The sequence below is a fragment of the Anoplolepis gracilipes genome, chromosome 3, assembly GCF_047496725.1.
Source record: "Anoplolepis gracilipes chromosome 3, ASM4749672v1, whole genome shotgun sequence".
Classification (NCBI taxonomy): domain Eukaryota; kingdom Metazoa; phylum Arthropoda; class Insecta; order Hymenoptera; family Formicidae; genus Anoplolepis; species Anoplolepis gracilipes.
The window spans coordinates 8,366,471-8,391,308 of NC_132972.1; the positions used below are offsets into that span (position 1 = coordinate 8,366,471).

The following is a 24,838-nucleotide window of genomic DNA, read 5'->3' on the forward strand; positions in this document are numbered from 1 at the left end:
TGCGAGCATATATTTTTTTAATTTCAAGATTATTTTGAATCAAATCTATATAAATAAAAATGTAAAAATCAAATTTGAAAAGATTAAGGGACGTGATTTTTTGATAAGTCTCGATAAGTTTTAACTATCTTAGTAAAAAATTAAGAAAATAAGAAGAATAAAAGAACTCTATTTTTTTATAATAAATCATTCCGTTGTCTATTAAAAGAAGCTTTTGATTTTCATCGAAAAGCACAAATCTAAATTTGGAACTAATTCCAGAACTATAAAATAAAATTTCAAATATACTATACTTTTTACTACTGGAGATACACTCATTTCAGGAGAAATTCTTGATACTTCTGATTATATAATACTTTTCATTACGTCGAAATTTAACAACGCACGGACATTATTGACTGCATTCTTACGCGTGCATCGACGCATAATCCACGCATGCGTAATTGACCGAGTGACTCGTGCATTTGTACCTACAAGAGCGATTCGAACCTAGATCGAACCAGATCGAGGTTATACGATCGAGGGTATATGTACGACGAGGGACCTCGTTCGATTCCGGAATATATCGTAGGTAAAAGCATCCAGCGATATCACGTTGCATTGCAACAATGCGAATAATATCCTGTCAACGACAGTGGCAGTCCACGAGCAAAAAGTGAGGTTAGATGAGATCGAAACCATATTTATATAGTATAGAGTACCAAATAGAATTAAAATATATTGATTACATTCAGAAGAACGTAAAATAATCAAAATGTATGTGTGTTAACACGTGCTCGATGCAAAAATAATTTATAAGACCAACTTAAAATAAAGACTTTATTTTATTCTTACATTGAAACCTTTGTTTTCAATCAAATTCAAATAATTAGATTCCTAGTTAAACATGAGTCCCATGAAAAAAAAATCGCTTCACCGCTTTAATCAGTATCATATGAATATATTCGCGAACCATGACGAAAAAATAGATGAGTGATTTCGTGTCGTAATTTTCTAAATATTCATACACAAAAACCATGAAAGAATTTGTTTTATATTTTTAAATTCGAACGGTTCAGTGAAATGATTTCGATAACCAAAATTAAGAACGATTGTTTCATCGCCATAAAATATTGCCCATGTAAAGTAATTCGATTGCGCGAGGATGATCTATTCGCGATGATGTCATAATCTAATTTTTTAAACAGTTCAAAGAAGACGTCGCACGATCTTGTACGATAATATAAGATTCGTCTCCGATTTTCTCATTATAAACTTGTATAAACTTCTAAAGTTGCATCAAGGACATATCCAGACATTACCATAAAGTATAATGACTGAGAAATTGTGACATTAGGATATGAGAAAAAATACCTGTGTATGTGCATGTGTGTTAATTTTTAATATACAGTTGGACCTCTTATCCTACGACATTTTCGGTCCGGAATCTTCCTCTTAAACCTCTGATCCTAAACCGACAAAAATTTGAGAGTAGGGGTATAATTCTCCTTTCGCGGTCGTAGCATGAGAGGATTTTTTGTCGTAGGATAAGAGGTCCGACTGTAATTCAATCTAAAAAAAAAACATTTTACCAAACGTCAAATATGTATTTTTTCCGTTCTATTTTTCTTCCTTTTTTCTAGATATATATTTTTCTGTATAAAAAAAGACTATTCTGACTGTACTTTATACACGAGCAATCGTAAATAATTATGTTTTTAAAAAAAAATTAATATTCGATGAACAGTCATTATATATTTTGCGGAATTTAGTAAATTATTCGTTTGAAAAGCAGTTACCAGGGTGTCTACTGGATGTTTCTGGAAAAACCTGGAATTTTAAGGGATTTCTTTTGTACCTGGAAAAATCAGGGAATGATCTTACAGAATTTCATTAGGACTCAGATAAAAAAATTTTTTTTAATGATTTTTGATAATTTTGCTTTTATTCTAAACAGTTGACAATTTTCTGATAAATCAAGTTGTGTATTTAATTGTATATTAAAAATAAAAATGTATTTAAAATATATTATAATTTTATATATATAAACAAAGACAGATATATATATATATATATATATATATATATATAATCTTTGTTTATATTTTATATATAATGTCTTAATAACAAAATATTGAATATGCAGTAAATATTCTTTATTGTAATTTTCAGTAATAAAAAATGAAAATATTATGCAACTTAAAAATGTTTATCTCACGAAAGTTGTTCAATTCTTTTTATTTGAAAATCTAGCACTTGAAACTTGAGTAGTTTTGTGGTTTTCCTCCATATAAGCAAAAAGTATTAGAAAACGCGTACAAAATAAATAATCTTATTTTAGGAAGTTGCACCAAAAAATCTTTAATTATATTGTCTTTACCTGAAACTTTGAATAAAGATGCCTGAAAAAAAAGATCGGGGAATTTTTTACAAGATTTGAGTAGACACCCTGATTACAGTTTTCTCCTAATTTTGCAATTCGTCATTGGGTCCCACTATCATAATTAGTGCAGTAGAATCATTTAACGTTTTCGAGTGAAGCAAGTTTGATCGCTTTAAGAGCGATTAAACCTAATTTGCTATAAATATATTTAACCGATAATGTTTTGAATCTGATCAAAATATAAATAATACATTAATAATATAAATAATATGAAGTACTGTTTGATTTTAATGCACAAAGATTCTTTGCCTTGATTAATCAAGCAAACGTTCAAAACTCGAAGTATCATCGATTAATCTAACAATCCAAGTATATTTCCAGTAACATAAGACAGAGCTTATGACGTCATTAATCGCTCTGAGAGCGATCAAACTCGCTTCACTTGAATTATATCTACGCTGGCGGAGAGAAAATACAGTCGACGCATGGGCGAAAGACACGCGCGGCGCCTACTTCGCGGGCGCGTTGCGTCGAACTCGCGGCAAACTCGCCCCTGGCACGCGGGAAGAACACGTACTGGGGAGGTTGAATATCGCCGCGATCTCCATCCAGACGCGATTGGTCACTTCGCGATTGTGATATGAGATATGCCTCTGGTTCCAGAGGGCCGGCCGCTTGTAGACCTCGGCGATCAGCCGATTCGCGTCCATCTTCACCTCGTCCCTCATGCTGTCCCGCACCCTGGTCGAGCTGAAGTAGCTCGCACGACACGACGGCAACCGACGGGAACAAAGTACGGGCGAATACTAGCGCCGGGATAGCGATTAGCGCGCAGGACACCGACTGGTACGAGACGATCGATTCGCGTTTCGCCCTCGTCTCGCCTCGCTAGCGCTAGCAGTCGCACACGCTCTCTCCCTAAGTACCCTCGCGCCGCCCTCGCCCTTTAATATTTCGCCTCGCGCAAGCGAATCCCTACCTCCCGAGATGCCCGTCTTGGAGATCGCTTCCATAGCGCTAATCAGCCAAGAGAACCAGTTTACGCGCTTTAATTTCTCCAATAAAATTAATCTCGAATTTAATTCGTTGATCATCGGCTATCATCGATAAATTAGGGGAGGTAGGGAAGGAGGGATAAAGTATACACCTCGGGTCTCACGAGACCAACGCGCGAATACAATGTTTTGCGCGTCCAATTACTCGGACATGCGCGTGCACGTGTCTCTGATACCGCAGGATTTCGATCGACCCTTGCTAGACGCGAGTCGCTCGCGCTCTCCTCTCTTATAGTATCAATCCCTACTCTTCGCTCTGAACTGAGCATTTCGCTTCTCAGGACCTTTTATTTTTTGCCTCTCATCAAGATTCATTAGCGAATTCGTTTTATTGCTCGGGCGATTGTTAACAGGATTTCAATCGTCCTATAGTCTCGCTAATTGTTTATTAACTCTCGTAGGTCACATTTTTTGTTCTGTTCCTTGTCATATACATACATATATGGATCAAAAGTTGAAATGTTTTATCACAGTTTCAACTGTTTCAAAATGTTTGAAAAAATCTACAAGTTTATTATATTCTTTAACATTTGTAGAAAATGGTCATGTCGTCACAATAAAAGTTAAAGAATAAATTTTAAATATTTTTTTTTATCAAGAAACACGATAGTGTCTTGCGCTAAATTACGTTTTAGGCCTAATCTACAGTGTGCTCTTTGTTTCCTGTTTCTTAGAAATTAATCCAATCCTGTTCGATTATTCTTAAAATCAACTACAATTAGTTAATTTCTAAAGAAACAAGAAGCAAAGAGCACATTGTAGATTAGGCTTTAGTGACAGCAAGACACTTCTATATCTTTACGCAAGCCGGACAATTGAGAGTTCAGTTTATAATAATCGCTGAAAGGAATCGAGTTCTTACTAAATTAATAGCTATACTTTGAAGTATATAAAAAAATGTGCTTACTTTAGTCTAACATGTTCTGCAAACGGAAACATTTCAGTGCAAAAGTTCAAAACAGGAAGTTTACATTTAAGAAACGTCTCCATCGTTCTCTCCGTCATCGCACCCAAAAGAAAATTTACATTTCTCATTTTCAACACAAAATAACGCTAGCAGCACTCTATATAGGTGTATACATGTAAATAAGTAGCGTTATATACGATTTTGACAGGTATAAATATATTAACTTCGAGTGAATAAACTTAACTGTTCAGCTCATATATAGATTAAAAATTATTAATAAAATTTAAAACTGCAAAAAAGAATGATATCCTTAAAAACTTTTCTTTAAAAAGAAAAAAAAAAAAAAAAAGATAAGAGTATAAAGTTTACGCGCCAGTTGTTAAAATATGTATTGCTATATGTATTTATATATATATATATATATATTGCGTAAAACACAATCTATAAATATTGCGCAATATATATAACAATTTTTGACAACTTAGTATCTTTTATTATCCTTGTTTAAAAAGGTAAATTTTTGGGGATTGATTACTTACACGAAAATCGATAAATATAGAATACCGATAGTGTTAAAATGATCTAATATATATATGATCCTTAAGAATTATTCGCGCTCTTCTAATTGTCTTAGTTCCTTTCAACATTTGACTTTTGTAAGCGAAAGCGTTAGCTAATTGCGTCAAAGACTTTGTTGTTGTTGATCGCATATATCAAATATGTGAAATATATGAATTACATTTGATAAGATCAACGATTGCGATTAACGCAAATAAGAATAAAATAGCAATCTCTGGAACAATATTCACACATTTATAATCTCTTTCTGATTTGTATGTATACTTCTTACAGCGATAATACATATAATGCAAGACTTGGAACTGATAGCGCAAGGCGCAGAGGCGCGCCTCTATAAGGGCCTCTACCTGGGAAGGATGAGTCTGATGAAGGAGAGATTTGTAAAGAATTACCGACATTCGGAGCTGGACGCGCGTCTCACCAAGGATCGCATCAAGGCCGAAGCTCGGGCAATTATTCGGGCGAAATCTGCAGGTAAAAATCGATTTCTGTCCGCAGAATTCGCGTTTATCTATTTGTGTTATTTTCAAGGCATAGCAACGCCAACCCTATACCTGGTGGACATAGAGCGACGCAGCATCTACATGGAGTACGTGGAAAACGCCGTGGTACTCAAGGACTTTATAGATGAGAATGTTTCGAGAAAGACGGACGTGGATGACTTGATAGAGTTCATAGGACGCGGCTTGGGCTCCCTCATATCTAGACTGCACTCGAAACACATGATCCACGGCGACTTGACTACATCAAATATACTATTAAAGAATGACTCGAACGAGTCGTCTTACAGCGATCAATCTGAAGGTAATCCTCGCGATAGCATGTTTCAAATATTGGTAAATACACTATCGTCAGAAAGTTTAAGGCCAAAGAAATTTATAATTTCTTCTCAAAAAGTAATGCAAATTATTTTTACTTTTGCGATATTATAACATAATCCTATAACTATTAATAAAAAAAGAAACAATCAGCAGAATGTCATGCTTCAGTGTGTAAAAACAAATTATTTTCTCGAGGAGCTTAAAAATAAGCTGTCAATAAAAAAATTAATTGATAGGATGCCTAAACTTTGTTTGAAAGTTATAAAGAAAAAAAGTGGATTTTTTAATAAGTATTGAATGATTTTTCATAAATAATTTTTATTATTTGTTTTCACTATGTATTTCTTTTAAAAATAAAATTTAATTTGTTTATAATTTGAAGCATTTCTATTTTGTATTTTTTCCGTGATCGTTATTTATTACTTTAATCTTCTAAGAATAAGTAAAATCAGTCTATAAATTCCGACCTAGGAATCAAATGAATTAGTTTTTTGTTAGATGTTTTGAAAAATAAATGCAAGCAAGATTTATATAAACAATTTTAATTGTTATTATTACTTTTTTCCGACATTAGTAAACTAACAATTAATATAAAATTTAGTTAAAACAGATCTCCAAATTTTAAAAATTTGACATATTGATTTATATTAAAAGACTTTATATTATTGGATTGATTTTATTTTTTAAATTATAGTGATTAGTATGTTTTAATTAATTAAAACAAAAATATCTTTTTGCATATTTTAATGTATATATTAGTAATTTTCATAGTTTTTGCCAGTTCATTGTATTGGATAAAGTTTGGAACAGAAAAAACCGAAATTACCATGGTTTTTTCTATTGAACTTTTCCAATCAATCTTGATAAATGATAACTCTTTCACTTATCATATATTTTATTGACGCGCTCGTAAAACAAATTGCAAGGATACAACCGAATTTTACTGTACTTATTGAAATAAACGATGTTAAAATATCTTTTGATTTTCTAATTCCGATTTAGTTTCTATTATTCCGTTATATCGTTTTTTTCCTCCTTTATAGCCGAAACTCGATTTGTAATGATAGACTTTGGACTGGCTCGACTGGATTCCACGGTGGAGGATAAGGCGGTGGATTTGTACGTTCTCGAGCGATCGTTGCTCAGTGCGCATTCCGAAGTGCCGACATTGTTCCCACGCATTTTTCATCACTATCAAAGGCACTATCAAAACAAGAGTCAATGCGAGCAAGTGGTCGCCAAATATAAACAGGTTCAGGCGCGAGGACGCAAGCGCTTGATGATCGGCTAAAAGAATTCGATAGATTCTTTCGATGAGTGCTCTTTAAAATTCCAAAGATTATATACGCAAGGTGTACGAATAAATTTACTTTTGTATTGTAATTTGCAACACTCATCAAATTGCAAATACAATTAAACTTTATACTTGTTGATGAATGTAAATTGTACGAATGATCGGTCATAGAATCAAAACACACTGCTTGAGAAGGTAAGAAGATCTTTATACAGGTAAATATATCGCACTTGTACGTAACAATATGTAACAGTATGCAAGAATTCAATATGTAACGATACCTATTGCGAGGAAATGGTATATCTATTGCATAATGAAATTGGCAGCAACAATGATCTATATGAAAAGCTATTGCTCCTTGTATATCCAAATTTAAAGTGTAAATCAGTCAAAATGCAATCCGGAGTATATAATAATCCAAGTTACCTATCGACAAATATAACAGTAGATCCATATGATGTTTGTGTATTTATTGAATCTATTATGTAACTTAAACTTACCAAAAAACCAGCGAATGAGGTCATAAAACCCTCCTTCGTCAATTCCCATATACCACCAAATTCTTCTTCATCGATTTGGTGAAAACTGCTAAAGTATAAATATGTAATTCCTGCATTAACTACTACGAATCTAAAACAAGAAAAATCGTGAGAGAATTATTTCACAAATAAATTAATACAAGATTTTCCAAACAAAGCAAACTCAAGACTATCATCTCGAAGGTGCATAACTCTCGTTACTTACAACAATAGAGCTATAAAACCCTTCAGAGGTATAAGGCCCCATCCTATACCGACGATGATACCGATCGCCTGCCTCGCCCAATATATCACGTCGAGAAACTCCTCCTGCAATCCGAGACAAAGGGAAAGAATGATGAAGGAATTTCGGACATTTTTTTTTTTTCTTTTCCGTCCGTTTTTAAAGAACGTCTTCGAAGGAGAAATTCTCTCGGAAGGTTATATTTACCTTGTCCGGCCATTCCGAGTTGGCCGTAATTGCACGTGTCCACACGCTAACCTCACACTTGCCGCCATTCCCATTCTTCTCTGTCCTCGTGCGGGACATCCTCGCGATCCTGTAAACGACTTGGAAGTCGCGGTCTAGACGATCATCGAACGCGATGTTTCGCGTGGCTTTCACCGGCTGTGTCCAAGACAAGACCGTGGACCGTGGTCGTAAAACAGCTGACGAGGTTGACAGCTGACAAGCCTGCTTCCGGGAACCGGGAACGGGAGACGTGAAGAGAAGTGGGAGCAGTGGAAGAAATAAACTTTACGGGAATTTTTATTGTTGAGAATAAAGAATATTTCAGAATAGAGGCTCCGAATTTCTTGAAAAAAATCGTGAAAATTATCGAAATATATCTCACCGAGAGATGATTTAGAAAGCTAAATTTTTCTACAACTAAAGGGATTTTAGAACTGATTTTGATGAAAAGTTGTTTTTTCGGGTAGAATAAAAAATATATATACACATTGTACATACACATATATACACAGACAGCACATAATATTTATAAAATATACATAATTTATAATTATTTGAATTTTTTGTCAATATTTATCAAAATATTTCATAAATATTTTTATAATATATAATCTTAGATTGAAACAGATCATAAAGATTTAACATAAATATCCGAATAAAGTGTAAAATATTTGAGAAATACAGTCGGACCTCTTATTCTACATTTTCGGTCCGGAATCTTCCCCTTAAACCTCTGATCCTACGACCAAAATTTGAGAGTGGGGGTATAATTCCCCTTTGCGGTCGTAGCATAAGAGGGTCATAGGATAAGAGGTCCGACTGTATTTACAAAATATTACTATAAATATTTTATCTATATCTTAATAATATATCGAATATAATTTTTATAATTTTTTCTCTTAATAATGTATATAAAATATCTAATATAAAATATTTATATAATATTTTAAAAAGTAAATAGCAAAAATTTATGAATATTTATCATAAATATCGTGTGCTTTCCGGATATATAAATATATATCTTTTCGTCTTAATGTGTAGATACGAGTTTATTTTTTTTATTTCATTCGTTAACGGATTATATCGCGCTTCTATTAAGCTGTCCACCAAAATAGACTGCAAATGTTAACATCGTCACTTGCGCATGATATTAATATTCACAATATATTTCAGTTATAAGTCATGTGTATCTTCGCATTATATGTATATAGAATGTATCTCTCTCTTTATCTCTCTCTCTCTCTCTCTCTCTCTCTCTCTCTCTCTCTCTCTCTCTGTCTCACACATGTATACAGGAATGTGTATCGGGGAAGATTTAAATATATACGATATATCACACGCTAAATCACACACGTTACACACATGATTTTTCTTTTTTTTCTCGCTATATATATGTATGTATGTATGTGTGTGTATATATATGTGTATACACATATGCATATACACAAATAAGACTTTGTTCATTAGTAAGTAACGTTATGGAATGAGAGGCGAATCGCTGTTCCTCAGTTATATTTACAATGTTATTCAATATTATACTTATGAATAATTCCCAGTGGGGCAAGAGTCCAACGCGATGCGACCTATAAACGATGCAGAAGCATCTTGTTGAAAAATGGAACGTATATAACGATTCTTTTTTTTCACCATATAAACAATGTGCGCTGTATAGACTTTTTGGCACAATATTCGATAGTCATTTTATACGCGCGAGAGAACGTCAATTTTTTACCCCTTTCCACAAATACACACTTGTTTCTTTATAATAACATAATATATCGCGCATACGTATATTGTATATATAAAAATCATTTGTAACGCACACACACACACAATAGATGTGTATATATAATAAATGTGTAAGTTTTTAGTCGGTTACACGAGACTGTAGGAATATTATTCTGCCTCAAAAGACAGATCTGATAAATAGTCAGAAATGTGCGTGCCTTAAAGTGAATATCGCAAGACGGTCTTACAAGTAGCTTCGCCTCTCACAAGCCGGATTAGATATTATATACGAAACTTCCCTATATATACGTTTATCTAGTAGACCATACAAGAAATTTGTAGCGACAAAAAAGGCGCATCCTTGTCTAATTTATTATATATATATTTATATGTACACTACCGTCAAAAAGTTTAAGACCAAAGTAATAAAGATCACGGAAAAAATACAAAATAGAAATGCTTTAAATTATAAACAAATTAAATTTTATTTTAAACAAAAATACATAGTAGTGAAAACAAATAATAAAAGTTTTTAATTTATGAAAAATCACTGAACACTTCTCATAAAAAAATCTACCATTTTTCCTCTATAACTTTCCAACAAAGTCTAGGCATCCTATCAATTAGTTTTGTTATTGTCTCATTGTCTATAGCATTCCACTTCCTTTTTAGTATCTCCCATAAAAATTTTTCAGTTCACTTAATTAGCAATGACTGCTTTTTAGGCTTCTCGAGAAAATAATTTGTTTTTACACGCTAAAACATGACATTCTGTTGTTTCTTTTTTCATTAATAGTTATAAGATTATGTTATAATACTGCAAAAGTAAAAATAGTTTGCATTACTTTTTGAGAAGAAATTATAAAATAAATTATAAATTAAATTTATAAATTTCTTTGGCTTAAACTTTCTGACAGTAGTGTGTATATATATATATATATATATATATATATATATACATATATATGTAATTACGAAAGATACGCGCGCTTTAGGACCAACGGCTCTGCACTTAAAGACGTCTTCTGTAGATCTATAGATGTATGTATATGGCGGTGTCGTAGCATATACGTTAACGTTTCATCGATATAAATATACTTTGCACGCATACAACATACACAGACACAAATTTTGTTTCAACACGACGCTTTAATATTCGATTCAGAGGGAAAGAATGTTTCCCGTTTAATAAACACGTTATGATAAATTGCAATTATAATCACATGTCTTATGTAGCAAGGGATCGATATCAATACTATATACGCGTGATAGTTAATCGGTAAAAAAATTCACGAGATGCGTTTTTCCAGGATCCTCCTTTTCGCGTCGATTCCTCCTTGCTCGTGGATTTTCTACGAGCATATTTTTTTATTCACCTATACGTAAGTCTTTTTATTTTTTTACATATATATGTACATACACGCGTTTGTCACAATACAAAAGGACAAATGCATTTTCGAAATATAAGGGTTATTTATATAAAACCGTATTAAGAGTCTATCATCAGAATTGTAAGAACTAACTTTTTTTTTATTTTTTTTTTATTACAAAAAAATGCTTTCAAAAAATTCGCAGTACAAAGGATTTTAATAAATAAAAGAGATTGTTAGTCTCATTTAATAACAACGAGATACATCTAGAATTTTATATCCCTTGTCACACAATATGTGTCGAAAACGCGAGTTATGATTACAAGTTCCCCACGATTAATTCTACGTTTATAATGATTATTTTAATTCGCTTTATCTATTTGATACAATTCCAATTCTCGCAGAGAAAAAAATTTCAGAGATATTACGATGTTAGAAGTTGAGAAAGATCAACTTTATTAAAGGTTCTGTATAATAAAAATAATATGAACAATAGACACATCTGCGTACGCGGCAAAGTAAAGAGTTTTATACATCATCAATTCCATCATTAGTTGCACAGATAAGTAAATAAATACGATAAAAGCTGCCACTGAGGATTCACCGAACAGGAATCGTCTAACAATAAGATTAATTTTTTTTTATACATAATAAAAAATAACGTATTATACTGTATGAGATAAGAACTCGGATAAACATTTCTACAAATTAATCACAGATTAAAGACATCGAAAAATTATGAGTCAAAACGTTAGTCTCACTAAAAAATGAAGAATATGCACGAATAAATATCATTATTTATGGCTTGTTACACGATCTCTTGGAAGACACCTACGCTTTTACGCAACTTTCTTTATATGATTCGAATAAGATCGATTCAGCCAATTTTTTACTAAAATTGTGTGATGTAGCTTCATCTATTCTAGACATTCTCGCGCTGTTAAAAATGTATCGACAAACGGTATATAAATATATACACATTGAAAACAAATCTTCGAAAGGATACATACACTTTTTTCCTCACGTAACGCATTGTTTGCTAAGAATCTGACTGAGGAATGATCGAAAGTTGTCAATATCTTAATAAAAAGATCACGAAATGCGATTAAAAATAATTATGAGCTTGGTACATATGAAATGCATAACAAAGTATGTATGGATAATAATAATACGTAAGAGAGTACGAAATAGAGCTGCGTAAAAACGCAACGTCGTATAAAATTAGTAATAAGATTCTCTAATGTCATACAACAGAGAAAATTTTTAGTACTTTAGTCGCTGCAAAAACTTTCAGTACCCTGTCTCTAAAATTAAAATCGATATATATATTTATATATACTTATGTACACAATAAGACCTCCTCTATGGCACGAAAGACGAAAAGTTACCTCGTGCGCCAGATATCAGCATATGTACTTTTAATGGCATAACATGATGCACACATCACTTGTCAAACGTCGACCACATCGTTGTTGTTGTAGTTGAAATTTGAATCGCGCAAAAACGATGTGCGACGAAGCTTAAAACTAAGACGATTATCCTCAACCATTTTCGGCACTTCCGTTACCTGCAATGCCAAAGTAACAACAGATCTTATTTGTATTATATAAAATCCAACTAAATGTAAGATATATTTTATTAAAATTACGATAAGATTAATTTAACATATGTAGGACAAACATAATCGCATAAAATAATATAGCATTAAGGAGGTTCTATAGTCAAATCAAAATAATAAAAATTACACGAAATTTTTTTACAATGTTATTGGCTTAATAATACATCTATCATTTAAATTTCAAGTGATTTGACCACTTAGTTTTTGAGAAATATAATTTTAAAAATAGACTCATATATACATATAAACATTATATCGTCATTTTAATAATGACATTTTTATTGACATTGCTCATGTCAATAAAAATGTCATTATTAAAATAAAATAAAAGGATACAACTGTAAGATTATAAATAAAAACTATCTAAGTTATAGAATATTTTTTTACAAATCTTTAAAAAAAATGAACATTTTATACCACCTCGTTTAAAAGATATAGTAAAAAATCTAGACAATAACACACAATTTTTTCTTGAATGTACGAGTCGCGTAAGAAGTGTGGCAATAGCACACGGACCGATCAGTTTTGTCTTCTGTTATATATATATATATCTAACATATATATAACTATATTTTATGTTTGAAATTGACATTTGACAAGACACGAGCAGTCGTAACAACTTATAATATTAACGCGCTGTTCCCACGTTTTTTATTTATTTCTCTTATTTATTAAAATTATTTAATAATGCTTGTCTTTTATCAAATCACTATATTTTGTTAAATGTTTTATATACTTATACATATCAAAACTAAATAATATGCAAGTAATCTCAATTTATTTAAATTAAAATTTTATACGAATTTGCAATTGGTATATACATAAAATTTATGTGTATAAGCCAATCAGCATAAACATTTTTCTTGCACCGCTCCCCTCACAAAGTGACGGTAGAACCTCCTTAAGAAAGCACATACATATAATGAAAGGATAATTTATGTCAAGATCATTTCTTTTATGTTTACTATTACTTCAGGTAATGATTAAGAAAATAATCACTTATTAGTTTTATTATTCATAAATTATTAATTATTCAATAATTATACGAATTAATTATTTTATTATATAAGCAATAAAGATGTTTTTTATTTAACTCTCTATGTGATATAATATAATATAGTAACATAAATACTATAAGTGGTTATTAATAAAAAAATTTTAACTCAGAGAGAATAATTAAAATAAGGTCTCGGGAAGAAAAAAAATGAAATAAAATATACCTTGTTATCTGCTCGGTCGACAGAACGTTGAAGCAGCGACCGCCATGCTGTAGGTGCGGTATGCTCTAAAATAATAGGTAATAGGCGCGGATTGTCAACATCGAAGGATTTTACATGCGTGTTTTATTATGCCTGTTACACTAATAAAAAGCCATAAGGATGCATATGAAATATCGAAAAATTAACCATGCGACATTATACATACGACTTCGAAATAGAAAATCGAATACCCACCGTTCTCTTTTTTGTCCGCCTTGCTCTTATTCAGACTCGCTGCTAATTCTCTCACCGATCTCTTCTCAACGCTCGTATTACTCAACGAGCTTGCAGTACTGCTCGCCGATAACGTCGGCGGTAAGGAAGCCGGTCCGCTGACACCACTATCGGTCGACTCGTCAAGAGCATCGCCGGAGTCGGGTGTATTGCCGGCCGAGGTATTTGGACTGGAGCCGTCGCTTAATAAACTAAATTCTCCTGTAAAAAATTAAAGGTAAATTATTATTTTTATATATCATAAATTGCATTGATTTATCATTTTTTTCTGTACCAAATGGGTTTCCACGGCTATGTTGAACATAGGATGCTTTGATGTTTAATAAAATCTTTGTTCCCTTTCTAAATTAAAAATATTATTTCTAATTAATATATTAATTATATAATATTATTTCTAATTAAATCTTTAATTTTGCTTATAAGCTCTTGTTTTAATAAGTTTATATATGTTTATCTACGGGAAATGACTAATTATGTAATGCTATCCCTTTAATTTTATACACCAGTTATGTAGCCACACAACCACTTATGGGTATATAATATAATAATATTACAAAGTCGCTCATGTGACAAAAGGATATAGATGTTACACTTTTACAAGAGTTAGTAATTTTAAAAAAAAGCATACAAATGCATTGAAAATATGCGATTTTAATAGCGATCTAAACAATGGAATAATACCAGGGTGTCTACTCAAATCTTATAATCAAGTCTGTAAAAAAAATTCCGAAAATTGAAAATTCCCTGAAAATTCCGAATATATCAGTAAAATATAATTAACAAAGAGAAGATACGAATTTCAGTTGCAAAAAAAATTTGGAAGTATCTTTTACCGGATTTCCGATCGGTTGCCATGCTCCACGGTCGCGGCTTAGGCGCAGTCGCCGGTGGAGTCGGCTTATTCTTTAGAGACGCGCCATTGTTCTTGCCGTCGCTCGTAGACCCACTATTTTTCACTAACGGTTTCAATATCGGTGATTTAGTCATCGAATCAGATGTAATCTTGGTACTGCCACCTCCGCCACTACCGTTTATGGGACTTCTCAGATCGTGACCAGTCGACCGTAGTTTGACAGATGTTGACTTGTCCATGTCGACCGGCGATTTCTTCACGACACTCTTACGATTCTCCTGGTCCTTCTCCAACGCGCCCATTCCAAAGCTGTCGTTGATGTCGAACGAGCCACGTGGACTCATGCCAAATGCGTCTGTCAGTGTACAACGTTTAAAATCATCAGCCGCATCAGTCAAAATAACGTTATTGCAAGTCTCCTTTGCGTGAGTTTCACTCTTGGATCTCTCGTGGGCTTGAGCACTATCCGTTGTATTTCTTCGGGCGAGCGGCGACGCGGTCAGTGGAGAATCGCCTTGAGATCTTCTGCCGACGAGGGGAGAGAATTTCTCCAAATTGTCGCTGGATCGGGAGCGTGGCGCTGGTTCTAGAAGCGTTTTCAACATTGGTGAGTTACAACTGTGCTTTTTTTCCATGTCGGGTGGAATGCTCTTGTGACTGGTCAGCGATAGATTAGGACTACCATCCGTTGGAAAAGTATGTAGAGAGCTGTGAATTATAATCGAAAATTAATTTCTAATTAAGTAAACAAAATTGTAAAAGCTGCAATTATATATTTCATCAAAAATATAAAATCCTTTGTATATAACACAAATCGCTATCTATTTATACCTGTCGTCGCTTGTAGGCGATATCAAAGGCGTGGTCGGTGTAGTAGGTCGGAAAAACACATCAAGACCCTCGCCTAGTGCGAGACCATCGATGGGTTGATCCGGTCTCAGCATTGGTCTTGTGGGCGCTCGCGTTTTCGTTCTGCGCGGCCTAGACTTCACCAGATGTTGTAACTGCTGGCCCACGGTGTTGGGTAATTCCGAAACAGAGTCTAACGACTCTGTCAATGAGTGCTCGGTTTCTGAGATAGCTGCGATGAGTAATAATTATATATTTATTTTACAAGATAATACAAATCTATATGACGATTTAATTTAAAACAAACCTTCTGCTTGACTCTTCGGTAACGACGGTAAAAGATCAGGAATATCATCGGCGGACAGTCCTTCCACCGAATCTACTACGGACTTGGGTCTCAGTTTCCTTCCATGAAGACTCTTACGTTTGTTCGATAAATGTGGAGTGGCCTAAATATGAGAAAAAAATATACCACATCTTATAATATTATATATCAATTAAAAAAATTAGGTTGTAATATATTATAAAATATATATATTTATATAATTGTATACTTGTGCAAAATCGTTTGCACTTCTGTATATGTTTGTAATACATACCAGATTAAGATAATCCAATTTCTAGGTAAGCATGTAAATAAAGAGAGCTTAGCTGCTTTTATCAAGAAATGTAGAACATAAAATATTAGCACTTCACGAAAAATATATTGGCATATGAAAGTTTTAGAGAAAAGTACTTGATAATCATCCATCGAAGAAATAAAATTGCTGTTTAGCATGATGTTAAAAATCGAAAACTTACCATTGGTGACTGATCGTTGACGCAAGGACCGATGGAATTTGCCAATGAACACGTTTCCGGCGTTTCCTCTTCGGACACGAGACTGGATCTGCCCGGAGGTAGAGTCATGGACATACCGCTCGCACTAGTCACACCTATCACGCTTCCGCTGCTCATCGAGCCAGCACTAGGTCGTAAAACATCTGGTGTACTGCTCCTCGTTCGACTGTCGCAATCGCCGATCTAAAAGTGTTACATTATATTAGCTCCTTGTTCCGTTGTAAGAATATCAAAACATTTTTAATCCTAAGAAAAAAAGTTATCAATGAACAATATTTTTGTAAAGCAAGTTTGTATAATTGTATCAATATAAAATATAATATAATAAAATAATATATATATATGTATATATAATAATATAATAGTGATAATAATGTATATAATATATAATATAATAATATAATAACACACACACATACACACACATATTCTCAACTCACCAGAGTCTTGTAACTTCTTGACAACGACTCGATTACTTCGTCCGTGATTCTGTCAGATATATGTGCTGCAACCGCTAAGTTAAGCTCGCTGATATTTAAAAACATATCAGAATCATTAATAAAATGGTCATTGATACATCAATATCATTAATAGCAATCAATATCAATATCAATTATTAATAGAACGCTCACTTGACTCGGTTAACTATATCCGCGCCAGCTTGCTCGGTAACGGTGGTGTGTATGAATTCATTGTTGATTTGATTTTTCTCTTTACAGGTATTACGAAGATCATCCTGCACTGCGATCGGTTCACTCTCATCACCCCTAATCACCGTTTGCGAAAGTATAGAGGGACATTGCTCATTCGCGCACTTCAACATCGCGTCCAAAGAATCCTGGAATTATTTTTGTATTTATTATTACACGACACGAGCGTATTTTTAAAGAGAGGCAGAGAAAGAGAGCGCATAAAAATTCACGAAGCTTATATACCTGTAGATACACCGTCACAACTTTATGAATTTCATTCGCCATATCGTGTAACTTTAGCTCAATCGGATTATTCTCGTCCCGTCTTTGAAGCACTTCGTGTAATCTCGGCAGTAGCTGAAAGACAAAAGGTTATATTTGACGAGTATCTCGATCCTGCTACCAAAAAAAATGAATCTAAAGGAAAAAAAATTTGGATCAAGTATCGAAAGCAAATCTAATCTCTTTTGTAAAGTTGTACCTGCTTAGAGTTGTCCGCATCTTGTATAAGTCCAGTCGCGTAATTGATATCATTGTTGGCATCGCAGCTCTCGGCCGCAAGGGTCTTGATGGTGTCCTGGGTTTGAACAACGAGCCTATCGACCATTTGTTGGGTGGAGCTCAATAAAAATCCCTGCTGTAATCTGAACGCTTGTCCGTGACTGTATTTGCACGGCGTGACGTTTCTCTGCAGCAGATCCTGTATCTTCTTGCCCAACTGCTCCGTCTTCTCCGCGGAGGTCTTCATACAAGGCTGCAGATCATAAATCGGAAATGGCATATGTCGCACGCTACAGTTTCTGCAAGAATAAATCTCCGTGAATATCATCATTCCTCTTCTTTCATATTGATTTTACTTTTCATTTTGATGTATACGAATATGCGCGCATACTTCTCTAGAGCGTGAACGATATCCGCATAGCCTTGCAACGTGATATTGTTCTTGTCATATATAATAGTTCGTAAATGATTGTTGATTTGTAATGCTTTTGCCAGCAATCTTGCACCGGGATCTCCTATCTGATTACCGCTGATATCCAAGGTGTGAAGACATATGTTACTACCGAGGGCGTTGATCAGATTGTAAAGATCGCCCTTCAATCGCGAGTCAGGTAGATGCAACGCTTGAAGTACGCAGTCGTCCTCCTGAAGCATCTGCACCAGAGCGTCCATCACGACAGCTATGTGCTTGCTCTTCATACTGGCGGTATTGCGTCCCATATACAACTGTTTGATCGATTTGTTTTTACCTATGGCCGTTATAACTTGCGCTAAATCGACGTCCATGTCTGCAAGAGTAATAGAAGAAACAATTATTTTTTCCAGATTGAAGATTAAATACAGAAAAGTCTATTAAAATAGAGGAAAAAGTTTCGTGACTCTTTCAATCTCTGATAAATAAGTGTCTTGCGATATATAAAACTATACGTACTACTGTCCGATATATCCAATGATGCTATACATCGGACTCCGTGAATGCATGATTCCAAAACGTGCGCGCCCATGGAACCCAGATTATTTCCGCTCATGTCAAGCTCTAGGCCGACTGTACTTTCGTTGCAGGCCAAACCAAGTAGCAAGTGCTTCAACGCCTCCAACGGTAGTTTACACGAAGATATATTTAAGTACTTCAGCGAAAGAGTTGCCGTGAAGAATTGCTTAAAGCTCGGAGGTATCTCTTTGGTTTTTTTGCTCGAAAAAGAATTTCGGGCGACGTTCAAGTGGACTAGATTAGTTGCACAACCCCGTAGTAATGCACCAAATAGCTAATGTCATTGAGTAAAAATCATTAAGAACAAGAAGTAAGAATAATCGAGTTGGTATGAAATTACGATAGCTACGGAAAATGTATATAATCGAAAAGTATAAAGTTCGCTATACTTACACACTCTAAAGTAGTATCTGTACCACTTAAATCCAAATGTGTTAAGCTATTAGGTTGCGCCAAGAAATTGCACAAACTCTGCAATTACGAAATACACGAATTAGTATTCCAGCCATAATCGAGATCCCTCTGGCTTATATTACCAAGGTCAATTGATGATTCATTACAAACTTACATTAACGTCATCTTTCAAGGTGTTCTCTGAAAGATTCAGATATCGTAAGCTAGTCGGCATGCTCCTATTTAAACTTAATGCATGTGCTATTTGGCCTACACCTTTTCCAGTTAATCCACAATGGGCTAAATTCAATTTTTGTAAACCTTTAGGCAACTTGCCAATAGGACCGCTCAGATGTGTAGTACCTTAAAATATACAACTTTTTAATAACGAATTAGTAATGATACACACAAAAATTTTAATTATTATTAAATTAATTTTTTATAATTGAAATTTTTGATCAAAGATATCAATATTATTTTGTATATAATATGCTATACTTATATGTAAAATAAATACAATTAGGATATCATATAATTTAAAATAAGAAATTTATATAAGGAGATAAATATTATGAAAAAAATATAAAAATAAAAAAGTGCATGTTAAAAAAAAAAAAAAAAACTGGATGTGTGAAAAGCATATTAAATATTAGTATAATTACTAGGGAGGAAAAAAAATACATAGTTATATTGGCACACCTTGCATTAACTTGGCTATTATCCCACACAAGCTAGAGGCTCCTACAAAAAAAAATAAAGAAAATCTGTTCAGGATGGTTTTGAAATTATGACTAATAACTGGCAATAGGAGACTTTACTTAACGGGTATAGTGCAGATAAAGATTTAAAATACAAAAGGGATACAATATAATATAAATTATTTGAATTAATTAATGATATACCTTTATCTTCAATCATATTGTATGATAGATCTATTGTTTGCAGCATCGTATTAGCATTAGAAATTAGGGCTAACGACAGCTTGTGAGCAAAATCCCTTTAAAACCGAAATAATCGTACATTAAAAATGTGCCATTAAATTCCTTTCTCTACAAAGCTAAAACATTCATCGCGCAAATCATTACCATTTAATCCCGAGATTATCTAGATAGAGCTCTTGAATGGATAAAGATCTTCGCATAACGTGTAATAATCTCTCTAAAGGTTCGTGACTTAATTTAAGATGGGATGCCCTTAATTTTGTGAACCAAGTATTGTATTCCAAGGCCGAAATAATTGGCACCAAATCCTTCTGATCTAAATGATCAAAATCTCTCAGATTCAGTTCTCTGGTGTCATGCGAAAGATATATTGTATCAACGTCCTAAAATATATATTTTTCTGAATAAGATTGTACAAACAGGGACGATTCTATCTTATACAAATTGGAGCGCAGTGTCATTAATCTCACCCATGCCACTTCTTCCCTGTATGGTACACCATGCAAGTCGCACATGCATGCATACTGAGTAGAAAAACCACCGCATGGCCCTGTATGTCTCGTGGCTTCTGTACTTCTAGCTAATTCGCTCCCTCGTATACTTTGCAATCTGCTAGCTGGTATGACCTCTATTTTTCGTATAATGTAACTGAAAAATATTATTTCAAAGAGAGGTAATCAAGGAAATTATACATTGCAAGAAATTATACATCAGAGACGAGATTTGCTTGTTTACAGTTGTAAAATTGAGCATACTTTAACGGTACTGTAGGAAAGATATTTCGGATTGCCGTATGTAAGGCCTCTATCATGGCATCCACTTCTGTGGTATCTCCCCCTATACTGCTTGTAGTAAAGTTGTAAAATCGTTCCCCAACTGTCAAACATAGCTGATTGGCTCTTCTCGATTCTATGGCCGTTATTTCTAGGTAATGAAAATGGCAGTCGATCTATGAAAGAATAAGAAAATTTAAATGCTACATTACAATGAGTACAAAAAATTAAAGAAAATACGAAAAAATTCGACTTACTCTTGTGGGTACTTTGGCCGATAAAAGAAAGAGCCGACATGGCGAGAATACCTTAAGTAGAAAAAAAAGAAATCAATTTAACTTAACGCAAAATACTATTATGAAACAAGAGACAAAGAGGAAAACACAGAAAGACAGATTACTCACGAGAACACGATTTTCCTGTTTGTCCTGCTTCGTTTCTAACTTCACTACGTTTTTCAACAGTATTTTCACATGCTTGCCAAGTAACGCTTTCACCGATTCTGCAAGTAATGAATAATTCACCCAATCGTACATACACAGGATAAGTTGCTAAGTAGCGTTAACATTGCACTTGTTGCGCCTTCGTTTTCTAAACTAAAAGATACGATGACAGAAAACAAATTAATCGCGGAAATTCGGAATATAAGATGAAGTAAGATTAGCGGTCACCAATAATACATAGTGGTCTGAAATGAATCGTTCGAGGGGATGGATGACGAATGACAGTTCGTTCGCGATCTACCTGACAACGGGAACGTAAACACTACGAGTTGAAAACGAACCGTTTAAATCCTTCGTGAGCTGCGACCGGGTTGACATTTTTGCTAGCTGAAGTCTTCCATTGAAGTTCCTCGTTCCATTTAAAGCGTCGTCTCTCTCTCTCTCTCTCTCTCTTTCTCTCTCTCTCTCTCTCTCTCTCTTTCTCTTTTTCCTCTTCGTTTCTTTTTCGGTCGTCGATCGTTGCTTTTGGTCGATTACAGTAGTGCTCTAAAAGACAAAGGGCGATGTCACGAGAAGACAAGCAGAAGCAGGCAGTGCACTAGCAGCCATGTTGGCGATTGGTCACCCACGATCATCGATGATCGACGGCGAAAGCCGCAATCAAAATCTGTTTGGTGCACAGACTATTATATAGAAGTCTGTGGTTTAGTGTCGCGAGCACTGAGTACAATATAAAGATCAATAAAGATGTTGGGGATAGCGAAAACAGCGAGATTGTAAATTTTTTTTTTTCTATACAATATACGAGAAATTTTAGAAATATGACAATAAAGTAAAAAACAACAGTAATCGAAAGATTGACATGTGAGATTATATAATGAAAATAATTTCACAAATTATTGCGCCATAAATGTTTATATCTGTTATTTATCTGCCTATTTACAAAATGTTTTTACTTTACAAATGTTTTAGATTTATAAAAATATAAATAATACACTCACTGATGATGTTTTTTTATATGTAAAGACTTGAAAAGTAAAAATAATATAAAGAAATTTGGAGTGTAAAATAAACATCATATAATCAGATAAAGATAGATAAGATAAAATTCTATACATTCGTTTTTTATTTATATTGTTTATCTATCTCTATACCAAATAATCAAAGGTAATTGGTAATGTCAATGCTCTTCAATTATCTTCAGAGTTACTTAACGTATAGTTTTTTGAAAATTTACCCAGAGTAGAGTCTGAAGCACAGACTTCTAGTTATATAGAAGTCTGTGGTCTGAAGCTCTGTCCAAAGTCTAGAAATTTTATCGACGTTGCATCTTTGCGCATGTTTGTGTATGTGATATATATATAAAATCGTGAAGTAAATAAACTACTGACTTATTTTTTTTTTTTTTTATTTTAGCCTATACGTGATTATTCATATACTAGTGATAATTTAAATACATTTAGCAATCTTACAAGGTTTACGTAATCAATGTTGTCCTTTTTTTACACTTTTTTTACACTTTTTTGTATAGATTTTTAGATTTAATATTTATATATGTATATATATCAAATATAAAAATTTATATGTATATTTATTGCTAAATTTAAAATCTATAAAATATTTATATATATTAAATATGATATGTATTAATTTTTATATTTGATATATATATATATATATATATATATATATATATACCAAATTTTAGTGCAATAAATATATGTTAATTAATTTCTCAGTTGCTGAGTTTAAAACCATGATTCTTTTTCAGCAACTTCAACATGACCATTTCAAGAGTTTTAATTGTTGGAGGACAGGTATATCTCAGAAGGTCTTATGTTACAGGAACAAAACTTGTTGAAGCTACACAAGATAATAATACAGGTAGGTCATTGCTACCTGTGTTAATAGAGGTCATACCAGCTAGCAGATTGCAAAGTATACGAGGGAGCGAATTAGCTAGAAGTACAGAAGCCACGAGACATACAGGGCCATGCGGTGGTTTTTCTACTCAGTATGCATGCATGCTGTATATGCTACTGTTTCAGTTATTTGTTTTTAACATGTTTTTTATATACAGCAGTTTTTCACTAATTTTATTTTACTCAATAATTGAATAGGGATTAGCATAATATCTATGGCGAAAACACCTGTTAACAGTTTAAACACAGAGCTATTAAGTGCATTAAAAACATCTTTATTGGAAGCTCAAAACAATCACAGCAAAGGTGTCATACTGACATCGTCCTTGCCAACCATATTCTCAGCAGGATTAGATATCACAGAAATGTATAATACTGATAAAAAGAGGCTTACTGATTTTTGGAACATGTTGCAAGATACTTGGTTAACTCTTTACAGTCTAAATATTCCAGTTGCTTCTGCTATCAATGTATTTTTATCAAATCTTGTACTGTATGCAACCTGTCTTTGACAATTTGATAGAAATAATATTCTTCTGTTTTAAAGGGATCTAGTCCTGCTGGAGGTTGTTTGTTAGCCATATCTACAGAATACAGAGTTTTTGTAAAAGGTAAACACAGTATGGGATTGAACGAAACGCAGTTGGGCATAGTTGCTCCTAAATGGTTCAGGGATCCCTACATTTCACTATTAGGCTATCGACAAGCCGAATTAGCGCTTTTAAGGTATGTAAGATTAATCTATATGGTATGTTATGATGAGATGATACATATGTCATTTTAGAGGATCGTTATTTAAACCTGAAGAGGCGTTGCAAATTAAACTCGTAGACGAACTCGCTAGAGATAAGGCCGATGCGATTGAAAAGTGCAAAAACTATATATTATCATACAATAATATATCAAGTAAGAAAACATTGATAATTATGTATTTTGTAAAATTATACTTTTACATTAATCACTTATTTTCAATAAAGGCATTGGAAGGACTGTAACTAAGCTGGAAATGCGAAACGACTTAATTCAGTGGATGAAAGAAAATAAGGAAACTGATCTTAACAGATTCATAGAATATATACTATTACCAAAAGTACAACAAGGCCTTAAACTTTATATTGAATATTTGAAACGAAAACAGTAATTAATATTTCTGTAAGATATAATGATTTTGTTTTACATATCTTGATGGTTTTATACACATGCATGTAAAACATTGCATATATTTGTAATTGACATCTAGACTAAAAAGTTCATAATGAGCAACTACAAAAAAAAGTTTTGAAAAAAATATTTGTAAAAATTATATATAAAAATATTTACAAGAATTACACACACACACACACACACTATATGGTATATGGTAAACTTTTATAAACCCTTATATTAACTTTTATAAACCCTTTTATAAATCTTATATGTACAA

General features: G+C 33.2%; 4 protein-coding genes across 15 annotated transcripts; 2 read left to right on the forward strand and 2 right to left on the reverse strand.

Moving 5' to 3' along the window:
• Nucleotides 1–423: 423 nt before the first annotated feature.
• Prpk (TP53 regulating kinase) lies at nt 424–7,445 on the forward strand. 4 transcript variants are annotated; one of them, XM_072888541.1, is made up of 4 exons: nt 424–571; nt 5,177–5,377; nt 5,435–5,707; nt 6,768–7,445. In XM_072888541.1, exons 1-4 carry the CDS (start codon nt 529–531, stop codon nt 7,013–7,015), a joined length of 765 nt encoding a protein of 254 aa, XP_072744642.1. In that variant the 5' UTR covers nt 424–528; the 3' UTR covers nt 7,016–7,445. The 4 variants fall into 4 exon arrangements, with proteins under 4 accessions (XP_072744642.1, XP_072744644.1, XP_072744643.1 ...); XM_072888543.1 differs by having other exon boundaries at nt 425–655; XM_072888542.1 differs by having other exon boundaries at nt 426–660.
• Nucleotides 7,206–8,266, reverse strand: LOC140663937 (GEL complex subunit OPTI). The gene is made up of 4 exons (XM_072888545.1): nt 7,988–8,266; nt 7,763–7,866; nt 7,519–7,648; nt 7,206–7,444 (listed from the first exon to the last, which is right to left on the reverse strand). The coding sequence occupies exons 1-4, from the start codon at nt 8,084–8,086 to the stop codon at nt 7,403–7,405; spliced, it is 375 nt and encodes a 124-aa protein (XP_072744646.1). The 5' UTR covers nt 8,087–8,266; the 3' UTR covers nt 7,206–7,402.
• A 717-nt stretch (nt 8,267–8,983) lies between these two features.
• Lrr (capping protein regulator and myosin 1 linker 1 leucine rich repeat protein) lies at nt 8,984–22,083 on the reverse strand. 6 transcript variants are annotated; one of them, XM_072888515.1, is made up of 24 exons: nt 21,835–22,083; nt 21,455–21,646; nt 21,308–21,358; nt 21,033–21,226; nt 20,748–20,925; nt 20,422–20,660; nt 20,239–20,333; nt 20,036–20,077; nt 19,512–19,699; nt 19,337–19,414; nt 18,884–19,217; nt 18,344–18,740; nt 17,933–18,251; nt 17,695–17,808; nt 17,392–17,597; nt 17,200–17,287; nt 16,721–16,942; nt 16,519–16,539; nt 16,227–16,368; nt 15,902–16,151; nt 15,051–15,778; nt 14,179–14,418; nt 13,945–14,009; nt 8,984–12,673 (listed from the first exon to the last, which is right to left on the reverse strand). In XM_072888515.1, the coding sequence occupies exons 2-24, from the start codon at nt 21,584–21,586 to the stop codon at nt 12,557–12,559; spliced, it is 4,440 nt and encodes a 1,479-aa protein (XP_072744616.1). In that variant the 5' UTR covers nt 21,587–21,646; nt 21,835–22,083; the 3' UTR covers nt 8,984–12,556. The 6 variants fall into 6 exon arrangements, with proteins under 6 accessions (XP_072744616.1, XP_072744618.1, XP_072744619.1 ...); XM_072888514.1 differs by having other exon boundaries at nt 8,985–12,673; nt 21,455–21,552; XM_072888517.1 differs by lacking the exon at nt 20,036–20,077 and having other exon boundaries at nt 21,455–21,552.
• A 34-nt stretch (nt 22,084–22,117) lies between these two features.
• On the forward strand, nt 22,118–24,785 carry LOC140663935 (enoyl-CoA delta isomerase 1, mitochondrial). 4 transcript variants are annotated; one of them, XM_072888536.1, is made up of 6 exons: nt 22,118–22,269; nt 23,265–23,377; nt 23,614–23,885; nt 23,963–24,141; nt 24,200–24,321; nt 24,393–24,785. In XM_072888536.1, exons 1-6 carry the CDS (start codon nt 22,241–22,243, stop codon nt 24,554–24,556), a joined length of 879 nt encoding a protein of 292 aa, XP_072744637.1. In that variant the 5' UTR covers nt 22,118–22,240; the 3' UTR covers nt 24,557–24,785. The 4 variants fall into 4 exon arrangements, with proteins under 4 accessions (XP_072744637.1, XP_072744640.1, XP_072744638.1 ...); XM_072888539.1 differs by lacking the exon at nt 22,118–22,269 and adding an exon at nt 22,731–22,867 and having other exon boundaries at nt 24,393–24,783; XM_072888537.1 differs by lacking the exon at nt 22,118–22,269 and adding an exon at nt 22,743–22,839 and having other exon boundaries at nt 24,393–24,783.
• The last annotated feature ends 53 nt before the right edge of the window (nt 24,786–24,838 follow it).